General features: G+C 52.3%; 1 protein-coding gene across 1 annotated transcript; it reads left to right on the top strand.

Annotated features, from left to right (window-relative positions):
- The first annotated feature begins 42 nt into the window (after nucleotides 1-42).
- POLDIP3 (DNA polymerase delta interacting protein 3) lies at nucleotides 43-21,724 on the top strand. Its single transcript, XM_040637637.1, has 9 exons — nucleotides 43-221; nucleotides 8,841-9,231; nucleotides 9,936-10,022; nucleotides 11,401-11,496; nucleotides 13,321-13,500; nucleotides 14,055-14,132; nucleotides 16,208-16,337; nucleotides 19,591-19,657; nucleotides 20,651-21,724. The coding sequence occupies exons 1-9, from the start codon at nucleotides 163-165 to the stop codon at nucleotides 20,826-20,828; spliced, it is 1,266 nt and encodes a 421-aa protein (XP_040493571.1). The 5' UTR covers nucleotides 43-162; the 3' UTR covers nucleotides 20,829-21,724.
- Nucleotides 21,725-22,121: the final 397 nt, after the last annotated feature.

Raw genomic sequence — 22,121 nt, 5'->3', positions numbered from 1 at the left:
TCACGGGAGCTCCCCGCCCCTTCCGGTTTCTGCCTGGTTTGAGCTGTCGCGAGAGTTTGTCGGCCGTACGCCGGAAGCAGCTAGTTGCTCCGTAGCGGCCGAAGGGGCGGGCTCGAGGGCCGAGGGAGTCTAAGCTGCTCGCGGCTCGTTCGGTGGTGCAAGATGGCGGACATCTCCCTGGACGAGCTCATCCGGAAGCGCGGGGCTGCGACGAAGGGGCGGTGAGCGGCCTTTTTTACCTCCGGGGCTCAGGATCCGTGGCCTAGCGGGGCTCGGGGCGGGGGAGGGAGCGACCCGGGAGCGACGCGGAGTGCCGTCTGCGCCCGCCCCTTGCCGCAGCCGCGCTCCTCATTGGCCCGGCCCCGCCGCCGCCGCGGGCCCGGCCGTTCGGACGTCCACACTGGCTGGAAGCGCCGTCGCTCTGGGGAAGCCGGCGGGGCTGCTGGCCGCGACGGCGGCGAGGCCCGAGCGCTCAGTTCGTGGGAGCGGCCCGGGGAGGTTGGGGGGAGGGTGGGCGTCCCGCAGAGGGAGGGGCTGCCCCCGGGGGGAGGGGTCCGGAAGGTGTCCCCGGCTCAGCCCCCTCCCCTGGGAAGACAGGGCGTCGGGTCCCGCTGCTCCACCATCTCCGCGCGGCCTTAGAGTTAGGACGAGTGAAGTTTAGCGGGGAAGTGACTTGCTCAGACTCTGCCTGTTACCGTCGAAGCTGAGACCCAGACCTTAACTTCCAAATCCTGCGTGCGCTTCCCGGCTCCGCCACCTCTATTAACACTCGCCTCAGTTGCGCGGCGTTTCAAGTTCTCTAAGCGCTTTCGTGTAACTACCGTCCCATTTGCTCTTTTCGCAACCGTACCGGCCAGGTATTAATATTTTCCCCATTTTGCAGATGGCGAGCTTGAGGCCGGGAGAAGTAGAGTGAGTGACTTGCCCGAGGCCATGAAGAGCTGAGAGTTGGGGCTGAGTGCCCTAAAGAGAGTTGGCTGAGTTGGCCTCAGGTTTGGGCAAAAAAAACCCAGGTGGGACTGGAGGTTAGAGCTTCTTGATGGTTGTAGCTCCCAGTTGTCGGAGAAGACTGTTCTGGATCTGAGTGAGGAGAAGATTTGCGGTGATGTGCCCCCAAATTTCTTCTGGACCCTTAAATATTGTTAGTCATTTCCAGCTGTATGAGCTCCGGTTCACCTGTATGAAGAAGTGGGAAGGCCGCCAGTAGTTCTCCAGCACACACTGCATTAGTTCATATGTCTTTGTAAACAGGCTGTAAAGATGTTAGATACTGTTTTCTCAAACGTCATTCACTTAGCAGATATTTACTAATACCTCCTGAGTTCAGAAGCTAGAAAACATCTTTCTATTGCTAACTGAAATGTATCCCCCCACCCCCAGCTCTCATATCCACTGCACCTGACGCCACCATGTAATTCACCAGCCAGCGCTTCACCTGGGTTCTGGTTCATAACAGGCACACAGAAAGCATTAATTTGCTCAGCCATTCTCTGTGAGTAGTTCTGTCCTGGGTCTTCCCTCTAATAACTGGTGTGGAATTGGTGCTGCATCCTTTGGCCGTTTTTAAGTCTGTCTGGGTTTTATAGGTTTGCTGGACAGTGGCTGAACGAGCCAGCTTCCCAGACCATGCTCTTTCTGCAGTCACTCCCCTCAGTTCCTGACTGCAGGCGGTCTGTACTGTCTGTTGGGTCTGTACTTTCTTGGTGCCCATGTGTGCAGAGTCTGGTGTTGGGCATTGGGTGGGATCCATGGGATGAACGGGGACTGTGCAACCAGGCAGACGTGGTGCCCTAGTGGGCCTGTTGGGGTTCTGTGCCTCCCTGGCAAGAGGACTTCTGAGCTGGCCCATTTCCTCATTTGTAGTAATGGTTCCTGGCCAGTGGTTGAGGAATTTAAGTATGAGAATATAAAAATGTGTATTTTAAAGTTTGTACCAGGTAGTAAGTGTTCAGCAAATGATGGCTATTGTGGATCTTTAAAGAGTAGAAGCCCAAACCCCTCCCCCAGTGGGGGGGGGGCGTAGGTAAGCATTGGAGCCGCAGAGTCAAACTGAAGTTTCGATTCCCTTCTCTCACTTTCCACATAATGTTTTTGGTTGTTGGTTTTTTTTAAGATTTTATTTGAGAGTGAGAGTGCATGTAACACAAGAGGGGGGAAGGTCAGGGAGAAGCGGATGCCCTGCTAAACAGGGAGCCCAATGCGGGGCTCGATCCCAGGACTCTGAGATCATGACCTGAGCCGAAGGCAGACGCTTAACTGACTGAGCCCCCCAGGCGCCCCTCCACATGATCTTACGCAGGTTACCTAACTATTCCATACCTCTCTCGTTTATAAAATGTAGATAATATTTATTTTGTTAGATGATTGTTTAGACTAAGTGAATTAATATATCTAAAGTACTTTAAAAGTATCTGATGGTTCTAAGTGTTCAGCAGATGTTAGCTATCATCATCATTATTGAAGGCTTTTAAATAAAGAAGTAACATTCCAATTTTGTGTGAGAATTTGTGAGAGAATATCGCCTTGCTATTACGTGAAAGTTGGACCGGGGGAATGTGCAGACAGAGACTGCACACTAGCTTGGCCCGCATGCTGTGTTTGGATTAAACCTTGTGGAAGCTTCGGTTTTCTTTTACTTGCAAAGCCAGTGAATACTGCATCCAGGGCATCCCTGTCAAGAACCGAAAGGTCTAAGCTAATTTCAGTGAACAGCTGTCATTTTCTACAGTAACTATATCCTGTCTTACATGGTTCCTGGAAGAACTCTGCCCTTCCTGGGAACCATGGAATGGCATTGCATGGAGGTCCCCGGGAGAACTTTGTGCTTGATCATTTAAGTAGAACCAATGATCTCCAAAAACTTTCTTCCTCTTAGTGAGAATAGCAAAAGAACCCCGGATGTGTAAATAACGTGTTTCCCCACAGGTCGTGGAATGTGCTTGTTCTTTAGAGAAGCCATCCTGTTTTGTGTCCGTCACACCTTGTAAGTCAAGAACGGGGTCGTTATCATTATTATTACCTGGCCCCCCAGTTAATCGTCTAAATGTTTTCCGTGATTAATGTGAAAACAGAGAAAGGGAGAGTTCTGAGTGGTACTTCACTCAGCCATGGTGAGGCGCTGTCCTTCCCCATGCCCAGCGCAGCTCTGGTGACTTCAGTTGCCTGAGACCCATGGATGAGTCTCCCCAGAACAGCACAGGGCACCAACTGTAGTGCCAGCCTGTTCCTGTTGGTTTTTTCCAGAAGCTGTGAGCGTACCGCTGGTCAGGTTGGCAGAGTCGCCCACAAGGGTTTGATTTGTTGGGCTCTCAGATGTTAGCTGTCTGTCCACTGGCACCGCCTAGTTAGAGAAGGTTCATCTCCGGTGGGAGGCAGCCTTCGTGGGAAGGCTGGACCGTGAGCATGGTGGGGTTGAGCAGCTCTGGCCCGGATGCCCTGCCAAGGGAGTCGTTGGAGCCATGGGGAAAGGGGTTGGTCAGCTTTTCAGTTCAGGCCAGGGCTCTGGTCCTGGTACTCATTGGTTGTGTCCTTGTTGAAATAAGAGAAAGGAAAGGTAGACCTAAAGCAGAGAGGAGGAAAATTACTTGTTATGTAACTTGGAGGGGAAGAAATAGGATTGAAAACATCTGCACAGGACCCTCTTGGAGGGTAGGGGTTGGTGTCTTGTTTGCCTGTATCTGTAAAGCACCGAGTTCAGGACTGACTCTCCGTAACAGAATCAAACTGTGTTTTCTCCTCGTAAAGGTGGCCTCAGCACACGTTAACTAACCCAGAGACCCAGTGGATTAAAGTCCGCTTTATAGTAATAATAATCCGGGGCTCCCCTCAAGGGCCTGAACCCTTCAGACTAGACATCTGTCCAGAGCCAGCTCTGGTCGGGGTCTGGCGGAGAGCGCTAGGTTCCAGTGGGGGCCCTGGCCCTCTCCCCCACAGCGCTCTTCCCAGGACCCCGTGGAGCACCTAGCCGGGCCCTGCCACCAGGGCGGGGGGTGCATCGTTTCGGTGCGGCCGGCTGGGGCAGTGCAGAGACTCGTTCCAAACCTCCTGTGCCTCTCTGCCAGCATTGACTGAGGCCCGAAGTGCATAATGTGTTTCAGGAACATCAGATAGTGTGCAGTGGGAGGTGAGGCTGCAGGCAGGAGCTGGGGCCAGACCAGAGGCTCTGCTGAGGGGTTGGGCTTTGTGAGGGAGCCCTCGGCAGTCCTTGGAACAGGAGGGTAACACCACGAACTCTGTGTTTTGGAGACCCACTCCTAGCAGGAGTGTTTATTTGAAAAATTCCTGATGACTAATGCCTGCCTTGTACCCAGCGCTGCTGCCTGCTGGGATGAATAGCCGTCTTTTCATGCAAGAGGAGGAGCAGCGATTATAAAAAGCCTGAACACTGAAGCCCCTAAAGCTGTTCATGAAAGGAGTTGAAAGAACTGGTGTAACCGGGAACTGAATGCCTCGAATGGAGGGGAAGTGGCCTACGCACGCTCCTGCACCCCAGCCACATCCCCTCCCTCCCCCACGTGGACCTGTTGTGCTCTTCAGATAGAGAAAAAAGACCAGCGCAAGGCACCTGGGCCGTCTTTCTGGCCAGACCAGCAGTGTGGTCTGTGGGTTCCGAGTGGGCCCACTGGGCCGTCCTCGGTGGGTGTGCGCTCACCCTCTGGCCGCCAGAACGTGTGCTGTGACCCTGGGTGACGGGGTCCTAAGCCGTTCCTTAGCCTGGGGACAATATGCCCCCCAAACTCTTCAAGTTCTGGTCGTGGTTTTTGACCCATGCTTCGGTTATATATGACTAGATATGGGCAAGTCCCGTGCGGCCTTCTGCGGGACCTCATCTGTGAACTGGATTACAGTCTCATTCTCACAGTTGGGAGGGTGAGAGGAGGATGTCCAGGGGGGCCCTGTAGGGCTCTTGACACTTAGTGGGTGCTCAGGATGGGAAAGCTCTTGGAGCCTTTTTTCATCCACCAGGCAAGGAGATGCCGGGTGTACCCCAGAGAGGCCCCTCGCGCCGGTGGGAGATGCGGGTTTGGAGGCAGACCCTGTGGTTCCGCACAGTAAGGGCCTCAGCCGCAGTTGTGTCCAGGGCTCGACTGCCCCAGGGAGGGCACGGACCGCAGAAGTGCTGAGGGGGCAGTGAGGGAACGCTCTTGAGGGCAGGGCGCTGCAAGCTGTGGGCCGTGGGCCGCGGTGGGCGCTGTTCACGTGACCTGGGGCCCGCTCGGCTCTTCCCAAGCCCGCTGGGCCTCCTCTAAGCCCTCTCACAGCCATACGGGGGTCTGATTGTGTGCGGCGTCCCCAGAGACTTGGTCCTTCCCCTCCTGGAGCAGGAGTGCTCCTACCATGCTCTTTTTGGTGACTTGATCCCAGCCCAAGGCGTCTGGCTTCAGAGAGGTCCCATGCATAGTACGTGAATGGTTTTATCTGGAGGGCTCTTCGCTAATGCTGGTTTCGTCCGGATCTGGACAGTAAATGTTGATCAAAATCCTTTTCCCCAGTTTTTTTTTTTTTTTTTATAATACACCTTTTTTTTTTTTTTAAGATTTTATTAATTTATTTAACAGAGATAGAGACAGCCAGCGAGAGAGGGAACACAAGCAGGGGGAGTGGGAGAGGAAGAAGCAGCCTCCCAGCAGAGGAGCCTGATGTGGGGCTCGATCCCAGAACGCTGGGATCACGCCCTGAGCTGAAGGCAGATGCGTAACGACTGCACCACCCAGGCGCCCCCTTTTCCCCAGTTTTATGAGTAGGCCTTCAGTAGTAGTTCCTGGTCTGAACTGATAGCTTGTTGCATTTCTCTGATGGGCATCATCAGCAGATGTAGGGAGCAGAGAGCATTAAAAAAACAAAACAAAACAGTAGGGTTCCCTCACCTGCTAGTTGGTCCTGGGGATAGGCCTTTATTAGGAAGTTTGTGTGCCCTCCAGAAATTCCAGGGGCCTCTCAAGCAGCTGTGGGTTTCAGCAGCACTACAGAGCACAGCCCCACTATTGTCAAAGCCTCGCAGACCATGAAACCAAGGGTGGGCCGCTCCAGGGGCGGGTGGGTGCTGTCTGCCACACGCACCCATTTCCCGCTCCCTAATTGTGCTTACTGAACTCCCTAAACACCCCATTCCTTTTCGCCTTGCTTTTTTTTTTTTTTTTAAACCCACTCCTTTATAGGAGAAAATAGGACAGGGACCAGCAAGTAGGGCACCTCCCGCCCCTACCTTAAACGTAATCTGACCAATTCTGTAAATGACCCTTGCTCTCTCTCTCCCACCCAGTTCTTGTGTAGACCCACTGGAAAGTATTTAAATCCTAAAGTAATTTGCTGTTTTTCAAAGAAAAACGGTCTGTGCATCACTGCCTTCGGCAGTCTTGTGGACCGGAGGCGGCCGGTGTTTGCACTGGCCAGAGGATAACAAGATGATGGTCTGGATTTGCCTTTACTGGTACCTCGGGTGTGCTCCTGCTGTCAGCACAGGAGCTGGTGGGCAGTCTCCCTGCAGTCAGTTGGGGGCAGGTGAGGCAGTAGGCGCATCTGCTGAGTTGCCCAGGGTGCAGGAGGCCTCGGGGGAAGGCTGGACACAGATGTGGGAAACCATAGAGGAACTTGTTTGTTCGGTACAGTTTTGCCTTCTGACACTAGGTCAGAGATTCTGAACTCTGCTGTCATCCAGGATCACCTGTGGGGTCAAGAATGCAGATGCCCAGGCCCTCACCTGGATTTTAGATTCAGTAGCTGTGGGGTGGGGTCTGGACAGCTGTGGTTTTAAGTGGTTCCTCAGGAGTTTCTAATGCTCAGCCAGGGTTCAACACCACTTACAAAGCACTGGGCCCATTCTCCCCCTTTCCAGTCCAGTGGGGAAGGGAAAACAAGCAGATGTGGATATAGGCACAAAGGAGGGTTGTCCTGGAAGAATCAGAGAGGGACGGTTCCCCAAGAGGAGATGTTGCCTTGGGAGCCGGAGTCCCCGAGCAGGGCACCCCCTGCTCGAGTAGTGGTGGCAGCTGGAGCAGAGAGGCCTCGTGGTGTGGTGGGCAGGTGGGGCGAGGGAGCGACCTGCAGACCCCAGGAAGGACTTGGACTTGTACTTTCCTCGCAAGCCACCGAAGGGCCAACAGAGGAACCCCACAAGCAAATGGGCCTGTTTAATGGAGTTTAGTTCATTTCCAGTCTTACCAGTTTCTGAATTTGGCATTCTTGGTGGTGGTGGTGAGTGTGATAAATACATACTTGGTTTTGGGGCGCCTGGGTGGCTCAGTCGTGAAGCGTCTGCCTTCGGCTTGGGTCATGATCCCAGGGTCCTGGGATCAAGCCCCACATCAGGCTCCCTGCTCGGTGAGCCTGCTTCTCCCTCTCCCTGCTGCTCCCCCTGCTTGTGCTTGCGCTCTCTCTCTCTCTCTCTCTCTGTCAAGTAAATAAATAAAAATCTTATAAAAAAAAATTTATAGTCTTATCCCTGGTTTCTGGCACACAGTTCCTAAAACTCATGGGAGTTTCCTGAGTTATAAGGGTAGTAGGGGCATCTTTTGTTCTAATGAGGAGTTGCCTGATGGGCCCCTGGATAGCTTCAGGACGGGGGCTGGTTGCCAGAAAGACCTTGGCAGGATTAGTTGGAACTTGGAGCCCTACCCCACTCCCCACCCCACAACCTCCAGGGAGGGGAGAGGGGCTGGAGATTGAGTCAGTCATCAATGGCCAGTGATTCAGTCAACCTTGCTTACATAATGGAACCTCCTTAAAACCCCCTATACAATGGAATTTGGGGAGCTTCTGGGTTGGCGAACACAGTTACATGCTGGGAGGGTGGTGCACCCAGAGAGAACATGGAAACTTCACACCCCTTCCCCTGTACCGCACGTCTCTCTTCCATTTGACTGTTTCTGGATTGTATCCTTTACAATAAACTGATAATAGTAAATAAACTGTTTTTGCTGAGTTCTGTGAGCCATTCTAGCAAATTCTCGAACTTGGGGGGGGTGGGTCCCCTCAATTTTTGTTAGTCTGTCAAAAGTGTGGGAAGCCCAGGACTTGGGACTGACGTCCGAAGTGAGGGGAGTCTCGTGGGATAGCCCGTAACCTGTGGGGTGTGCGCCGACTCTGGGTAGTAGTGTCAGAATTGAATTGTAGGACACCCAGTTGGTGTCCAGAGAGTTCAAGAACAGTTGATGTGAGGGAAACACCCACACCTTTGGTGTTTGGAAACAATTGAGTGACTGTTTTGTTTTCTGTCAAGTCCTTGTGTCTTCAGTCTGTTAGTGGGCTAGCTCCTGCTCCCAGCCCGGGGTGGGGGGCTGTCTGCCGGCACCGGAGGCCTGGGCTGCCAGGAGCCGGCTGGACACCCTTTGGTAATCATTTCCTCTCCAAGCCTGTTAGGCCCACCTCACAGGGTGCTGAGGAGGTGACAGAGCACGGCCGTGGAAGAGCTTTGGAAACTGAAGTTGCTCTTCAGATGTGTGGGATTGGGATATTTGGGGGATATGCTTTTTTTTTTTTTTTTTTTTGTGTATTTTGGGGGAATTTTTTTTTTTTTTTTTTTTTTTTTTTTTTTTTGACTAATGTCATTTGTAGGTTATTGTCCCTAATGGTGTCTCAGAACACCTGGTCTAGGGAGCAAAACAGTCTTACCTAAGTGACAGAAACCACCAGGCCATTCTTCCTGATTTTCTTTTCAAGGCAAAGTTAAAAGCCATAAACTGGGAGAGAAGTTTCAATATAGGTTTACCTGTTTCCCCAGACCGCGAGCAGATTTCTGGTTTCTCCAGGAACCCCCCTGTTCGCAGTATTACGACAGCTCTGCTTCCACGGGCTGCTGTTGATTACCCAGATCTGCTCAATACTGCAATTTTTACTTGCAGTCTCCATGCCAGACCAGGAGTCGGAGGTGTTCGGTCTCGTGTTGGGATCCAGCAGAGCCTCCTCAGCCAGCCGGCCCGCACGGCCACCTTCCAGCAGAGGTTTGACGCCCGGCAGAAGATTGGTCTCGCGGACGCCCGGCTCAAGCTGGGGGTCAAGGATGCCCGGGAAAAGCTTTTGCAGAAAGATGCTCGGTTCCGGATCAAAGGGAAAGTGCAGGATGCCAGAGAGATGCTGAACTCGCGCAAGCAGCAGAGCGCGGCGCCCCAGAAGCCCCGCCCGGTGGCCGATGCCCGCGAGAAGATCAGCTTGAAGCGGAATCCCCCAGCCACCTTCGTGAGCCCCCCCATTGGGACCGTGACCCCTGCCCTGAAGCTCACCAAAACCATCCAGGTAGGTGTGGCTCTTGCCCGCTTTCCTGGGGAGCCAGGAACAAGTGTAGGTTCAGGCAGGGAGCCGGGGCCAGGAGTGATGGGGCAAACGGCAGTTCTCCCGAGGGTTTGTATGGTAACCGGATGGGGGAGGCGAGGTTTTGATCCAGTTTTATGGAGGAGAAAAGGGGCTTCAGAAAAAGTAAGTGACTTTCTGCAGTGAGCCAGCGATGCAGGGAAGAGAGGGGAAAGGACGAAATGCTTGTGGGGCGTGTGCTCAGTGGCCAGCGCTTCACACACAGGACCTTATTTATCTCTCCCTGCAATTCAGGGACCATCGCCCCAGTTTTTAAAAGACTCTTGGGCTCAGGGATGTGAATTATTGTGCCCAGAGTTAACATAGCCGTCAGTGGGAGGCCCAGGGGAGGACCTGGCCCCCCGTCCAGGCCCTGGCCGCTTGCACAGCTGCCGAAGGAAACGAAAACAGTATTAATGTTCACAGTGACTTCGGTAACAGGAGCAGCAGCAGCTGCGAACATTTATTGAGCCAGGTTCGTTGAGCAAGATGACAAGGCTTTCTGTCACTCCTGCTTTGGGCACGAGGCGCCCTGGAGGTTACCACGGGCCTCAACTGAGTGCCACCGTATTTCAAGTTCAGTGACTCCTTTCTCATGGAGAACACGTGTGGACCCCCTGGGATGGATCACGGTCTCTGTGTGTTTCTAGGTTCCCCAGCAGAAGGCCATGGCACCACTCCACACCCATCCTGCTGGAATGAGGATCAATGTTGTCAATAACCACCCGGCCAAACAGGTGAGAGAGCAAGAACGTGTGTATGTGGGCATGAGTGTATGCGTGCAGTGTGTACGTGTAAACGTGCATGCACTCTCATGAGCTCCGCTGCGTGGATTAACTGAGCCCTGGCCCGAGGTTCCCAGTGTGAAGAATTGGAGGGGATTACATTTGGCTTTTTGCAGTTTATGAGTTTTTTTAATTTTTTCAAAGATTTATTTATTTTAGAGAGTGTGTGCGAATGGGGGAAGGGGCAGAGGGAGAGGGAGAGAGAGAACCCAAGTAGATCCCCTGTCTGGCACGGAGCCCACAACCCTGAGATCGCGACCTGAGCCAAAACCAAGTGTCAGATGCTCAACCAGCTGAGCCACCCAGGAGCCCCTGCAGTTGATGAGTTAAAAAAAAAGGGGGGGGGGCGCCTGCGTGGCACAGCGGTTAAGCGTCTGCCTTCGGCTCAGGGCGTGATCCCGGCGTTATGGGATCGAGCCTCACATCAGGCTCTTCCTCTATGAGCCTGCTTCTTCCTCTCCCACTCCCCCTGCTGTGTTCCCTCTCTCGCTGGCTGTCTCTCTGTCAAATAAATAAATAAAAATCTTTAAAAAAAAAAAAAAAACTTACAGTGGTGGTGGGTATATAAGGGGCAGAGAGGCAAATTGAGTGTCTTCTATTTTTTGTTATTAAAGCAGTATGTGCAAAAAAAATTAGTATATGCTTAATATAGAATATTTGCAAAATAGAGAAAGAATCAAAAGGAAAAAGTTACTCATGCTCCTGCTCTCCAGAGCCAACTGCTGTTGAAATTCTGCCCTGGCTCCTTTCTCTTTTTTTGGTTTTTTGTTTTGAAGCGTCATTATTGTTTAGTTAATGCCCTAGTTGGAGTTGTGTGTGTGTTATTATATTATTATCTAATTCTGTGTTCTTCTATTTTACTTTATAATTTAAGCACTTCTGCGATTCACATTTACTCTAAACGTTTTTAATAACTGCATAATCCATTGGTTGATGTTCCAGTTAGAGGCATTTCCCTCTAATTCTCACTGTTAGAAATCCTTCCGTGAACATCGTTGTGGCTCAAGCTCTTTCTGGGGGTTTGGCTGTATTTCTGTAGGCCAGACTGCCGAGGATGCACTTTCTAAACCAAGATTATAAACACCTGTTTTAAGGTGTTTCTAGGTGTTGCCCGCTTACGGAAAGGTAATTCTCGTGGACCTGGAGGTTGCAGCGCTTTTGTTGGGCCCTTGTGGGTAGCGAGCCGGCCTGTGAGGATGTGACTCCCAGGCCAGTCTCCCCTGTGGCCCCTTCTCCCTCCAGCAGCCAGCTCCACGGGTCTTGCTGTTCTTGCCCCAAATGTCCTTTGAGGGACCGCAGGCCACTTTAGCTTTTCTTGGTTTCTTTTCAGAACGTATATGATTTGGAGGAAGATGATGACCCTGTAGCTCCTGTTCCTAGTAAACAGATGAAATTTGCAGCCTCGGGCAGCTTTCTCCACCACGTGGTAAGGCGTTTTATGTTTTATCAGGTGGATGGGAGAGCTGGTGGGGAGTATGGCCTTTCAATTCAGAAATATTTCTTCGTGTGGGTCAGAAGATTTGCAGAAGTGCTGATGCAGTCCCTGGTTTATACGCGCTGAGAGCACGGTGTCCCGGGCTGTGCTCGGGGCACCACGGCTAGTGAACTGCAGAGCTGCGACCTCCGGTTGCTGTTTGAGACCCTGCACGGGGAACGTGAGATCCCAGAGGAGGGAATCGCATTTTCTTTCCCTTGAAAGGGCAGGATGTTCTGCGTGTTCCCTTCCCTCCGTCGTCAGCAGCTCCGGCCCCATTCTTGATACCGGATCCCCTCAGTCGGTGTGTTAGCTGGAGTAAGCAGAGCCTTGCACGTGCGCTCCACCAGGGGCAGCCTGCACGCCAGGCAAGCTGGCCAGACTAGGCTGCTGGGTAGATCCCATGCAGAGAAGGAGTGAGAGCGGTATCTGGGACCATCAGGGTGGCCAGAAGCAGTAGGTATAGCCCATGTCAGGGAGGGCAGCCAGGGGCACTCAAGCCAAGTGCCTTTGTTTGGCCTTCAGAGACCCAAAGACTCTTTTTGTCATTGCGTTGAATGTGGACCAATTTCCTGGTTACCGCTGAAGTACTTAAAGTGCTGCGTGAAGCCGAATGGTGCCGATTTGTTACAAGGGGCTGAGCCTTTGCACTGGGTTGAACTGCTAAGGTCTGCTACCAAGGGAGGGGTCAGCTGGCTCAGTTCCTGGCTCCCTTGACTTGAAAGAATGCGGTATTTGTGTTAACTAACTTAAGATTCCTCTTTGCTCCTACCTGGTAAGGTGGGTGCTGTTATTCTGTCATACAGGTGAGGGACCAAGCACAGAGAGATTAAGATGTTTTCCATATCCCCAGCTTATAAATAGCAGATCTAAGAGTCAGGCTTATGCAGTCGGCCTCCCGGGCTGCATGTATCATACTGTGCTGGCTGTCGGTAATCAGAAAGTAGCTTGAGAAACGTGGGGTCCTGCATGAGGCGGACATTTTGTTTGATTTGGAGAAACTGGTGAAGCAGCTCTGCCCCACACTCGGCCTCTGCGGCTGCTGCATCCCTCCCTCCTTCTGGAGTCAGCACCTGGCAGGCACTGTTTGAAATCAGCAAGGCCACCTGCCACTTCAGCCTCATCCATCCTTTTCCTCAGACACATGCGTACCAAGGAGTTTCCTGGTTTATATTTCCAAGGGACCACATCCCGGCTTAGGGGGAGCAGGGGAGGGAGGGAACCGTCTGTGCTGGTCTGCACGGCCGACTCTGCCAGCATGTCCTTCACAGTCTGGGAGCCGATCAAGCCAGGGCTGTGCATGGTGCCTTTGTGTGGCAGAAACAAGGACCAAGAAGCTGGGAGTCCGGACCTTCTGAAGAGTGGGTTCTTCTGCCAGGCCAACTCAGAGTGGATGATCGGCCCATTGTGATAGAAACCTATCTGGGAATGAACTTGACTCTAAGCTTTTGGCCTTCTGATTGGCCCCAAGTTGTAGGGTTTTCCTAAAATCTCAGTGATCTGGGTAGGTCTGTGGCTCCAGGTCAGGCCTGCGGGGAAGTTTCTTACGAGGGGCTTCCTGCACTGGAGCGTGGCTTCTGTAAGCGTGTGGGCAGACCGCGTGTCTCTCCCCTCCCGCCCCTCCCTTGGGGGGAGTCACTGGCAGCCTTTTTGGCTCCAGATCTCTAATGGAGTTGGGGAGCTGGGAGGCCTTGGGGGTAGGGGTTGTCAGCCCCGTAGGGCTTGTCTCTTACCTTCTCTCTAGCGTCACAGATTCCTGTCTGCCTCTTTGTTTAGGCCGGACTGAGCAGTTCCAAGTTCTCCATGTCCAAGGCCCTCCCGCTCACCAAAGTGGTTCAGAATGATGCATACACTGCTCCTGCCCTCCCCTCCTCTGTTCGGACAAAAGCCTTGACCAGCATGTCTCGGACACTAGTGAACAAGGAGGAGCCCCCCAAAGAGCTGCCGTCTGCTGAGGTAAGGTGAAGGAGAGGGAGCGACCGCCCCCGCTGAGAGCCGGCCTGTGCTGGGGGGGCAGTGTGTTGTGTGACCCCTGTTGCGTCCTCACAGCACTTCCGTGAGGTGGGCGTTACCACCGCCATTTTACAAATGAGCAAACCAAGCCTCAGTGACCTCTGCCCTCCACATGCTTGCGGGCAAGTTGGGGAAAGCGAGCTGCAGGCGGAGCAACTCGTGATAGACCAGTGGTCTGCCTGAGGAGAGCTGCTGGGAGCTCTGAGGAAAGAGCATTTGATTCTCCTGGGCAAGTCGGGAAGGCTTTAAGGAGAAAGTGTCACCTGAGCTGGGTGGGTCTTGACACGGGATTGGCATTCCATGCAGAGGCTCAGAGGCCTGTGAGTGTCGGGCATATCTCGGAGCTGATGAGAGTTTTGGGCCCTGAGCGTCGTGGTGGGGCACGATTGTGACAGGCTCTCTAGGGGGCTTTCCTCTGCGCCCTCCTGGTCACTCGCCGGGAGTGCGTGCTGCTGCTGAGCGCGGAGCTGCTGTCTGATTCTGCTCTTGTCTGGCAGCCTATCCTCAGCCCTTTGGAAGGCACCAAGATGACCGTGAACAATCTACACCCTCGAGTCACGGAGGAAGACATCGTGGTGAGTACTGTGTCCTTCCAGAATTTTAGATCTCAAACCACGTCTGTGTCAAGGGGCCCCAAGACCCCTCCCCCCCCCCAGGTTCACTGATTCCCTAGGACTCATGGGACTTCTCATAGAGTCATGTGAGGGCTGAGGTTTATTACAGGATACAGAGCAAAATCAGCAAAGGGAAAGGCTCGTGGGGCAGAGGCTGGGGGAATCCAGGTGCAAATTTCTGGATTTCTCCCTGAGTGGAGTCACACAGAATGCACCTTATTCCCCCTAGCAACGATGTGTGATGCGTGAAACCAGGGAACTCATTACAGACTCAGTGCCCAGGGTCTTTACAATGAACTAGTTGTGTGGGCACTCTGCCCCTGTACACCAGCATTCCAGACTCCCAGGGCGGAAGCAGGTGCTCAGCACCAACCACGCTGTTTGCATAGATTAGGCTCAGTGAGCCACTCTTACACCAATTTAGGGTGGTGGGAGCCCTTCCCACTTCCACGTTGCCAGACACCAGCCAAGATCCAGCCTTGGAAGCAGATCTTTCAAAAGATAGCAGTCAGGCTGGCTGTGTTAACCCTGTTCTTCACAGCATTAAACCAGGGCCAGGGCATGGTGCTGGATGGGTCTCGAGTGGGATCCTCTAGTCCCGTGGTTCACAGCCCTGTGGTTCCTGGTGATTCCAGGGTAAAGGGAATGAGATAGATTGGTGTTATCTGGTAGTTGGCCCCTCTGTATTGCCCTGGTCTGTCCTGTCCCGCCCTTAGCCACGGGCAAAATCTAAAGCTCGTAAGGACAGGGCCAAATGCAGCCAGGACTTCTCTTCTACCTTACTTTCATGTAGGCACCAAAAAAACCTGCTATTAATCTGAGGTCCAGGTGCCCTTTCTACTGTGAACTGTCAGATCACAGAAGGCACGCACCCGGACTCCAGGCTCTCTCTGCAGCTGGGTTTCGGGTTCCGTAACAGCCCATAAGGGCCACCTCGTTTGACAGTGGTTTTAATTATGAAACACCAGTGCTGTGTGATAGCTTTGAGAAGTAAGCAGGCTCGCCAGCAAATGGTAACGCAATGGGGACTGTAGCCTACTTTGTCTAATAGTTCACAAGGTAATAGAGAGTTAAAACACATTTTTTCCCTGACTCCGCAGGTAGTAGTAGCTGCCACTTACCGAGCACGTACTGTGTGGCAGTACTCTGTAGGCAGGAAGATACAGAGTAGGGGGAGCTGCCCGCCTGTGGTGAGCACGGAAAGCGACCGCGGCAGAAGCCGCCCTCCTCCTTTCCCCACATGGGTAATGTTTAGAGAACAACAGTAATAAAATTGGGGTCACACTTAGTATTCGGTTCCATATCTTTGTTTTGGTATTTAACATTTTCCACTTTATCATGAAAAACACATCATTTCCGTGACCTCTTCAGAAACCTTGCGAAGGGAGTCGCAGGTGAGGACATGGCGTGGCTGCTGGCCGGCGTCTGTGCTCCGTCTCCACATTGTCTTCCTTCTCCGGCCTCCCCTCCTGCCCTGTACAATGAGGCGGGGGCGTCAGGGGACACACGCCTACGGAGCACTGCCCTACAAATGCCTCCAGTTGAGCTTTCGGCAGCCCCGGGAGGAAGGCGAAGCCATTCCTTTTTTTTTTTTTTTTTTTCCAGAAGAGCAGACTCGTTGTCAGAAAGGTTGAACGACTTGCAGGCTCCCTGGGGCCATGTTAACCCCTGCCTTTAATGAGCCTGCGCGTTCCCGCACATCACTGGGCCGCAGAGAAATTCTGTAACCTTTATCCTTGTGGAGAAAGTGGGTGCCGAAGCAGGAAAACTTTGGGGGTGCCTTGCTGAAGGACACGGGGACTCCAGGGCAGACCCGTTTCTGGCTGCCAGCTCGGCTTGTCCCCTTACCTGGTCCCACATCAAGAGGCCTGCGGATGTCCCAAGGACACCCTAAAACAGCGCCTCCCGAAATCCTGGGCATATTCAGCTGGAGCGCAGCTGCCGGTCTACTCAGAGCTCTTTGGGGTGTGTGGACGGCAGGCAGGCAGGATAAGGGCCCTAAAGTCTACAACCCTAATCCCTCCTGTTCTTTGCAGGAGCTTTTCTGTGTGTGTGGAGCCCTCAAAAGGGCTCGGCTGGTCCATCCTGGCGTAGCAGAGGTGGTCTTTGTGAAGAAGGACGATGCCATTACTGCATATAAGAAGTATAACAACAGGTGTTTGGACGGTAAGTCAGGGAGAAAGCAGCCACCTCCCCTTCCTACTGCTCACTGTGGGGCAGCAGGCCTTAGAGCGAGGCCTTCCTCTGAGCTGGGTGGGAGGACTCCTGGCACATCGTCCGTCTGGATGGAAGGTTTCCCGCGCACCAAGAACAGACGAGCGTGTGCAGTCCCCTGAGCTGCCTGTTTTACAGGGCCCTGGCTTGTCACCCAGCCCTAGGACTTCAGTCTAGTGAGCAGAGAAACACCATTTCTCCACGGCTGCTTCTCTTAAGAGGTCCTCCCGGGGAAACCAAAAGTCCTAGCCGCGTGCTCCCCGATGTTGGTCTGATCACTGCTCGGACACAGGTTCCTCAAAGGCCTGAAGCCTTGTCTAACGGTTGTCAGCCCCTGGGTGAACGCTGCTCCTCAGGAGTAAGCTGCTCATTTTCCTGGGCTCCGAGTCACATGGTCTGTGTCAGGACGGCCTGTGGAGAGCAGCTCTGTCTGGTGCCCCTTCCGTCTGCTGATTAGTTCTTTCAGTGTTTACTGAGGACCGTTGTGGCCCAGGGACCCGAGCTAGAGATGCAGACACTAATGTAACACTGTCACTGGGGCTTTGATTTGCGTTCCCTGCTGGTGAGTGATGCTGAGTGTCTTTCATGTGCGTAGTCACCTATGTCTTGGAGAAATGTCTATTTGGACTCTTTGCCCAATTTTTTAATTAATTTTAAAAGAATTCTTTTTTTTTTTTTTTTTTAAGAATTCTTTATATATTCTTGGGGCGCCTGGGTGGTTCAGTCGTTAAGCGTCTGCCTTCGGCTCAGGGCGTGATCCCGGCGTTTGGGGGATCGAGCCCCACATCAGGCTCCTCTGCTGGAAGCCTGCTTCTTCCTCTCCCACTCCCCTTGCTTGTGTTCCCTCTCTCGCTGGCTGTCTCTATCTCTGTCAAATAAATAAATAGAATCTTAAAAAAAAAAAAAAAAAAAGAATTCTTTATATATTCTTAATTTGTCTCTTACCAGATAACTGATTTGCCAGTATTTTCTCCCATTCTATAGGTTGTCTTCCCCTCTTCCTTTTGATCTATGCATTTACAGCTGGGTATTTTTCTCTTAGCAGTGCTTTAGCTGCGTGCCATGAATTTTGGTATGTTGTGTCTTTATTTCCACTCATCTCAAAGTATTTTCTGAATTCCCTTGTGATTTCTTCTTTGACCCATTGGTTATTTAGAATTGTTTTGTTTAATTTCCATGTATTGGTGAATTTGCCAAATTTCCTTCTGTTCCATGAGTGTTTAAGGAGAGTGTGTATTTTGCTGCTGGTAGATGTCGGTTAGGTCTAGTTAGTTCATAATGTTTGACTCTTCCCTTTCCTTGTTGATCTTCTGCCTGGTGGTTCTAGCCATTACTAAAAGCGAAGTATTGAAATCATCATCTATGATTGTTTATTTCTTTCAGTTGTGTTAGTTTTGCTTTGTGTATTTAAGGGTTTAAAGTTAGTTGTATATTTGTATGTGTATGTGTTAGCTTATATATGTTTATGACTGCTTTCTCTCCTGGGGGACTGATCCTTTGACCATTGCAAAATGACCTTTGTCTCAGGGCGCCTGCGTGGTTCAGTTGTTAAGCATCAGCTCTTGGTTTCGCCTCAGGTCATGATCTGGCTTGTTGAGCTCCGAGCTCTGTGTGGAATCTGCTCATGATTCTTTCTGCTTCTCCTCCCCGCCCCCATCTCTACTCACGTGCGTGTGTGCGCACGTACTCTTTTTCTCTCTAAAATAAAATCTTACAAAACAGTGACCTCTGTCTCTACATAACATTTTTTAAAGTCTGTTTTGTCTTATATTAGTATAGCGACTTTAGCTTTCCTAGGGTTGCTGTTTGGGTGGTATATCTTTTTCTATCCTTATACTTTCAACCCTTTGCACCTTTGACACTAAGGCGTGTCTATAGATAGCATATTGTTGGATCTTTCTTTTCTTTTTTTAATCCAGTGTGACCATCTCTGCCTTTTGGTTGGGTTATTTAATCCATTCCCATTTAATGTAGCTTTTTTTTTTTTTTTTTTAAGATTTTATTTATTTGGCAGAGCACGAGTGAGAGCACAAGCAGGGGGAGCAGCAGGCAGAGGGAGAGGGAGAAGCAGGCTCCCCGCTGAGCAAGGAGCCTGATGTGGGACTCAGTCGCCAGACCTTGGGGTTATGACCTGAGCCGAAGGCAGATGCTTCACTGACTGAGCCACCCAGGCGTCCCATTTTTCACTGTAATTTTTGAGTCACTACCTTAATGGCTGTTGAAGGGTTTACAGGGTATGTTGTAGCTCACCAGAATCTATTTCAGATACATGTTAAATTAATTCCAGTGAGGTATTAGAAGTGTTACCCCTATATGGCTCCATTCCCCTTCCCCCTTTTTCTGTGCTACGATTGCTGTACTTCTCACATGGTGTGTAGCATAGCCGAGCAGTCAGTGCTTGGAGCAGTTAATCTTCACAGACCAAGTGGAAGCCTGTGTGTTCACTTTTGAATTTTTTCTTTCCTTTTTTTTTTTTTTTAAGATTTTGTTTATTTGTCAGAGAGCTCAAGCAAGGGGAGTGGCAGGCAGAGGGCGAGGTAGGCTCCCTCTGAGCAAGGAGCCTGATGCGGGACTCGATCCCAGGACCCTGGAATCATGGGATCATGACCTGAGCCGACACTTAATCAGCTGAGCCACCCAGGCGCCCTTGAATTCTTTTTTCGCTTAGTTTCGTTGCATAAACATTTTCCTTTACCACCTCACAAATGAGTTTAGACAGTCACGCTGAGTTCACATTCTCCCTTCCTTCAGCTCTCCTCTCCTGCTCGAAGTGAGGTCTGGGGGCGCCTGGGTGGCTCAGTCGTTAAGCATCTGCCTTCGGCTCAGGGCGTGATCCTGGCGATCTGGGATCGAGCCCCGCATCAGGCTACTCTGCGGGAAGCCTGTTTCTTCCTCTCCCACTCCCCCTGCTTGTGTTCCCTCTCTCACTGGCTGTCTCTGGCTGTCAAATAAATAAAATCTTTAAAAAAAAGAAAAAAAAGAAGTGAGGTCTGTTGCCACTTTGCTTTTTGGTGCCATCCTTTGCTGAGGTTTCATGGACTTCATACCCTAGAGTTCCCAAAGCCTGGCAACCCCATCCCCTGTTCCCTGTCCCCCTTCGTGGAGCCAGAGCTGCCAGCAGTGGGGGCTTTGACCCCCTGGTGATGGAGGTGGAGCCCTTGTCCTTTTGTCTCATCGCAGAGTCTTTTCTTTTTTGGTTTTTCAGGGCAACCCATGAAGTGCAACCTTCACATGAATGGGAACGTTATCACCTCAGACCAGCCCATCCTGCTGTAAGTTCCAAAGGCAGCAGTGCTGGGGGGCCGGTGCTGGGGGCCGGGTGGAGCTTTTCTCCTTGCTTACTCTGTGGGATTCTCTTCATCCTGCGGAGAAACGGGCCTGCGTCAGCGCTTTCCTCTCTCCCATTTCCTCTGCGCTGATGGCAGGCGGACCGTCGGGGTGCTGCGTTGTGTAGGGTGACCTGCCGTTTCTGCAGGGGATTGACTGCACGGGGCTAGCGTTCAGACCTCGTTCTCAGCTTTATAATATAGAAATGCCTGCGAAGAGAGTGGAAAGCAGGCCAGCTGTGTCTGTGCGCTGTGGGCACCATCCAAGTGAATGGGAGACGCCCCTCCTCATCCGGGACGCTGGCGGAGGTGGTGCCTGCCGCCGGCCCTCGTTTATGACACACGCCTGCGCGCGCGTGCCTGGCCCAGACTGAGGCTGTTGTGGAGCCTGAGATGCGTGAACTATAGGTTGGCAGGATGTCCTTTTGTAGACAAGGAGGTAGAACCTCAGGAAGATACTAGACTTGCCAGGGTGGGTGGGGCAGGCGGACTTTGCAAGTTAGAAAGACCAGAATTTGAGACTCAGATATTGAATTGTCTGAGTTGGACAAGTGTTTTAAGCTGCATTCCAGGAATAAGTTGGATTCTGGAAAATGTAGATTTTATGACCTCGTACGTTTGGGAGCCTTTGGGCTAAATAGAGTGAAGTCAGTTTCTTGACTTCCAGACTTCTCCAGATATGTAACAAACTGATGTGTAGGTGACCGTGTCATGGGCATGCAGCGTTTCCTGAAGTTAAAATCCCAGATCACTATGCGCTGCATTTCGGTTTTGTCCTTTGCAGATTAAAAAATGATGGATTTGGTACAAAATGTCATGAGATCAGGGGCTACAGAAAGCATTGTGTTCAGCACTTAGCTTTCATAACAGAAACGGTGGGTTCCCTCCCTATCTGAAGGAAAACTGACAGGGATTTTGACTTTTCTCTGCTCTCCACAGACGGCTGAGTGACAGCCCCTCAGTGAAGAAGGAGGGTGAGCTGCCTCGTAGGGTGAATTCTACCGCCTCATCCAGCCCCCCTGCCGAAGTGGACCCTGACACCATCCTGAAAGCGCTCTTCAAGTCTTCAGGGGCCTCCGTGACTACACAGCCCACAGAATTCAAAATCAAACTTTGAGTGGGTGGGGGGTGAGGCAGCCGGGAGCCGGGGGCAGAGGAGGGTGGCTCTGTTTCCTAGAGCAAAGCTTGTGACCAATGGGCCGTCGGACTGGAGGCCCCTGAGCGCGGCAGAGTCGCCGGGGGTAGAGCGCTTCCTCACTGGACGGGACCCACCTTTCTGTGTTGTGTTCTGCCCTGTGCTCTTCTGTACGTTAACATTTCGTGTAGTCTGTTTTTTCTCCCTCCACCTCATCACCAAGGTAGGCTTGTGTTGCTCGGAGTGTCTCTCCCCTCATCTCAGCCCCAGACTGATTTCTTGTCTGAAAATGGTACCCTAGGTTCTCTGGATGGCTTTCTTGTGGCCCCATGGAATGCAGGGCAGGGGCCTCTGTGAAGGACACTTTTTTCTCTGGGAGGCAATGCCTCCCTTCCTCTTTTTTAAACTTTCAGACGAAGTGGGGAGTGGGAACCCCTGCCCTCCTGGGGGAAGCCAGGTCGTTCAAGAGCTGCAGCGCTCACCTGCCTGGTCATCGCAGGTGGCCTGGGCGGGGATCGGGCCACAGCCCTCCTGTCCTCTCACCACGATCGGCTCTAGACAGTGTTGTGGTGTGGAGAGGGCTATGTGGCAAGGGTAGGTGAGGCTGCCGCTCTGCTGGGAAAAGCATTCCCAGCCCTTGCTGTGCTGTCTCCAGCGGCTCAGTCCGTTCTCGAGTTGACGTTTTCCCTCTCCTTGCGTCCTGCTGTGTGCCCCCCCCCCCAGCTCTTAGCCTTCCGCGTCTCGTTGCCAGGAGGGGCGTGCATCGTCAGCCCTTCCAGTTTTCACCGGGCATGGCGCTCCTCACACCTGGTTTGGGTGTAAATGTCAGCTCTCCGCTAGTTGCATTTGTTTTTAAAGGTCTGCCTCTTGTTCTGTGACACTGAGGGTCTGGGGGATTATTTGGATGGGAGAGGTTAGTTTGCTCCTGGCTCTTCTTTTCTGGCCTCAGATGCCTGCAGGACCATAGGGATGCTGAGAGAGGCACAGATCCGGCTGCCACTGAGGGGCGCTGTTCCCAGGATTGTGACTGACCCGTCTGTCCATGACCAGAGGGGTCTTTGCCTGCCTTGGCAGTGAAGGGCGCAGGGAGTGCCGGGTGGTGGGGAGGGCGTGGAGAGAGCGGAGCAGCCCTTCCAGGTGAGCTGGTAGGCTCTTCCCTCAGCGTGGTTCCAGGTGGTGGGGGCAGAACTGTAGCCACCAGGGGCAGCCCCTGAATAGCAGGACAGCAGGACTTCACAGGCCTCTTCGGTCTCCTGCTGCCTTGTTGGGACTGCA

This window comes from Ursus maritimus, unplaced genomic scaffold, assembly GCF_017311325.1.
Source record: "Ursus maritimus isolate PB19 unplaced genomic scaffold, ASM1731132v1 scaffold_21, whole genome shotgun sequence".
Taxonomy (NCBI): domain Eukaryota; kingdom Metazoa; phylum Chordata; class Mammalia; order Carnivora; family Ursidae; genus Ursus; species Ursus maritimus.
This window is presented reverse-complemented; position numbering and strand designations above follow the sequence as displayed.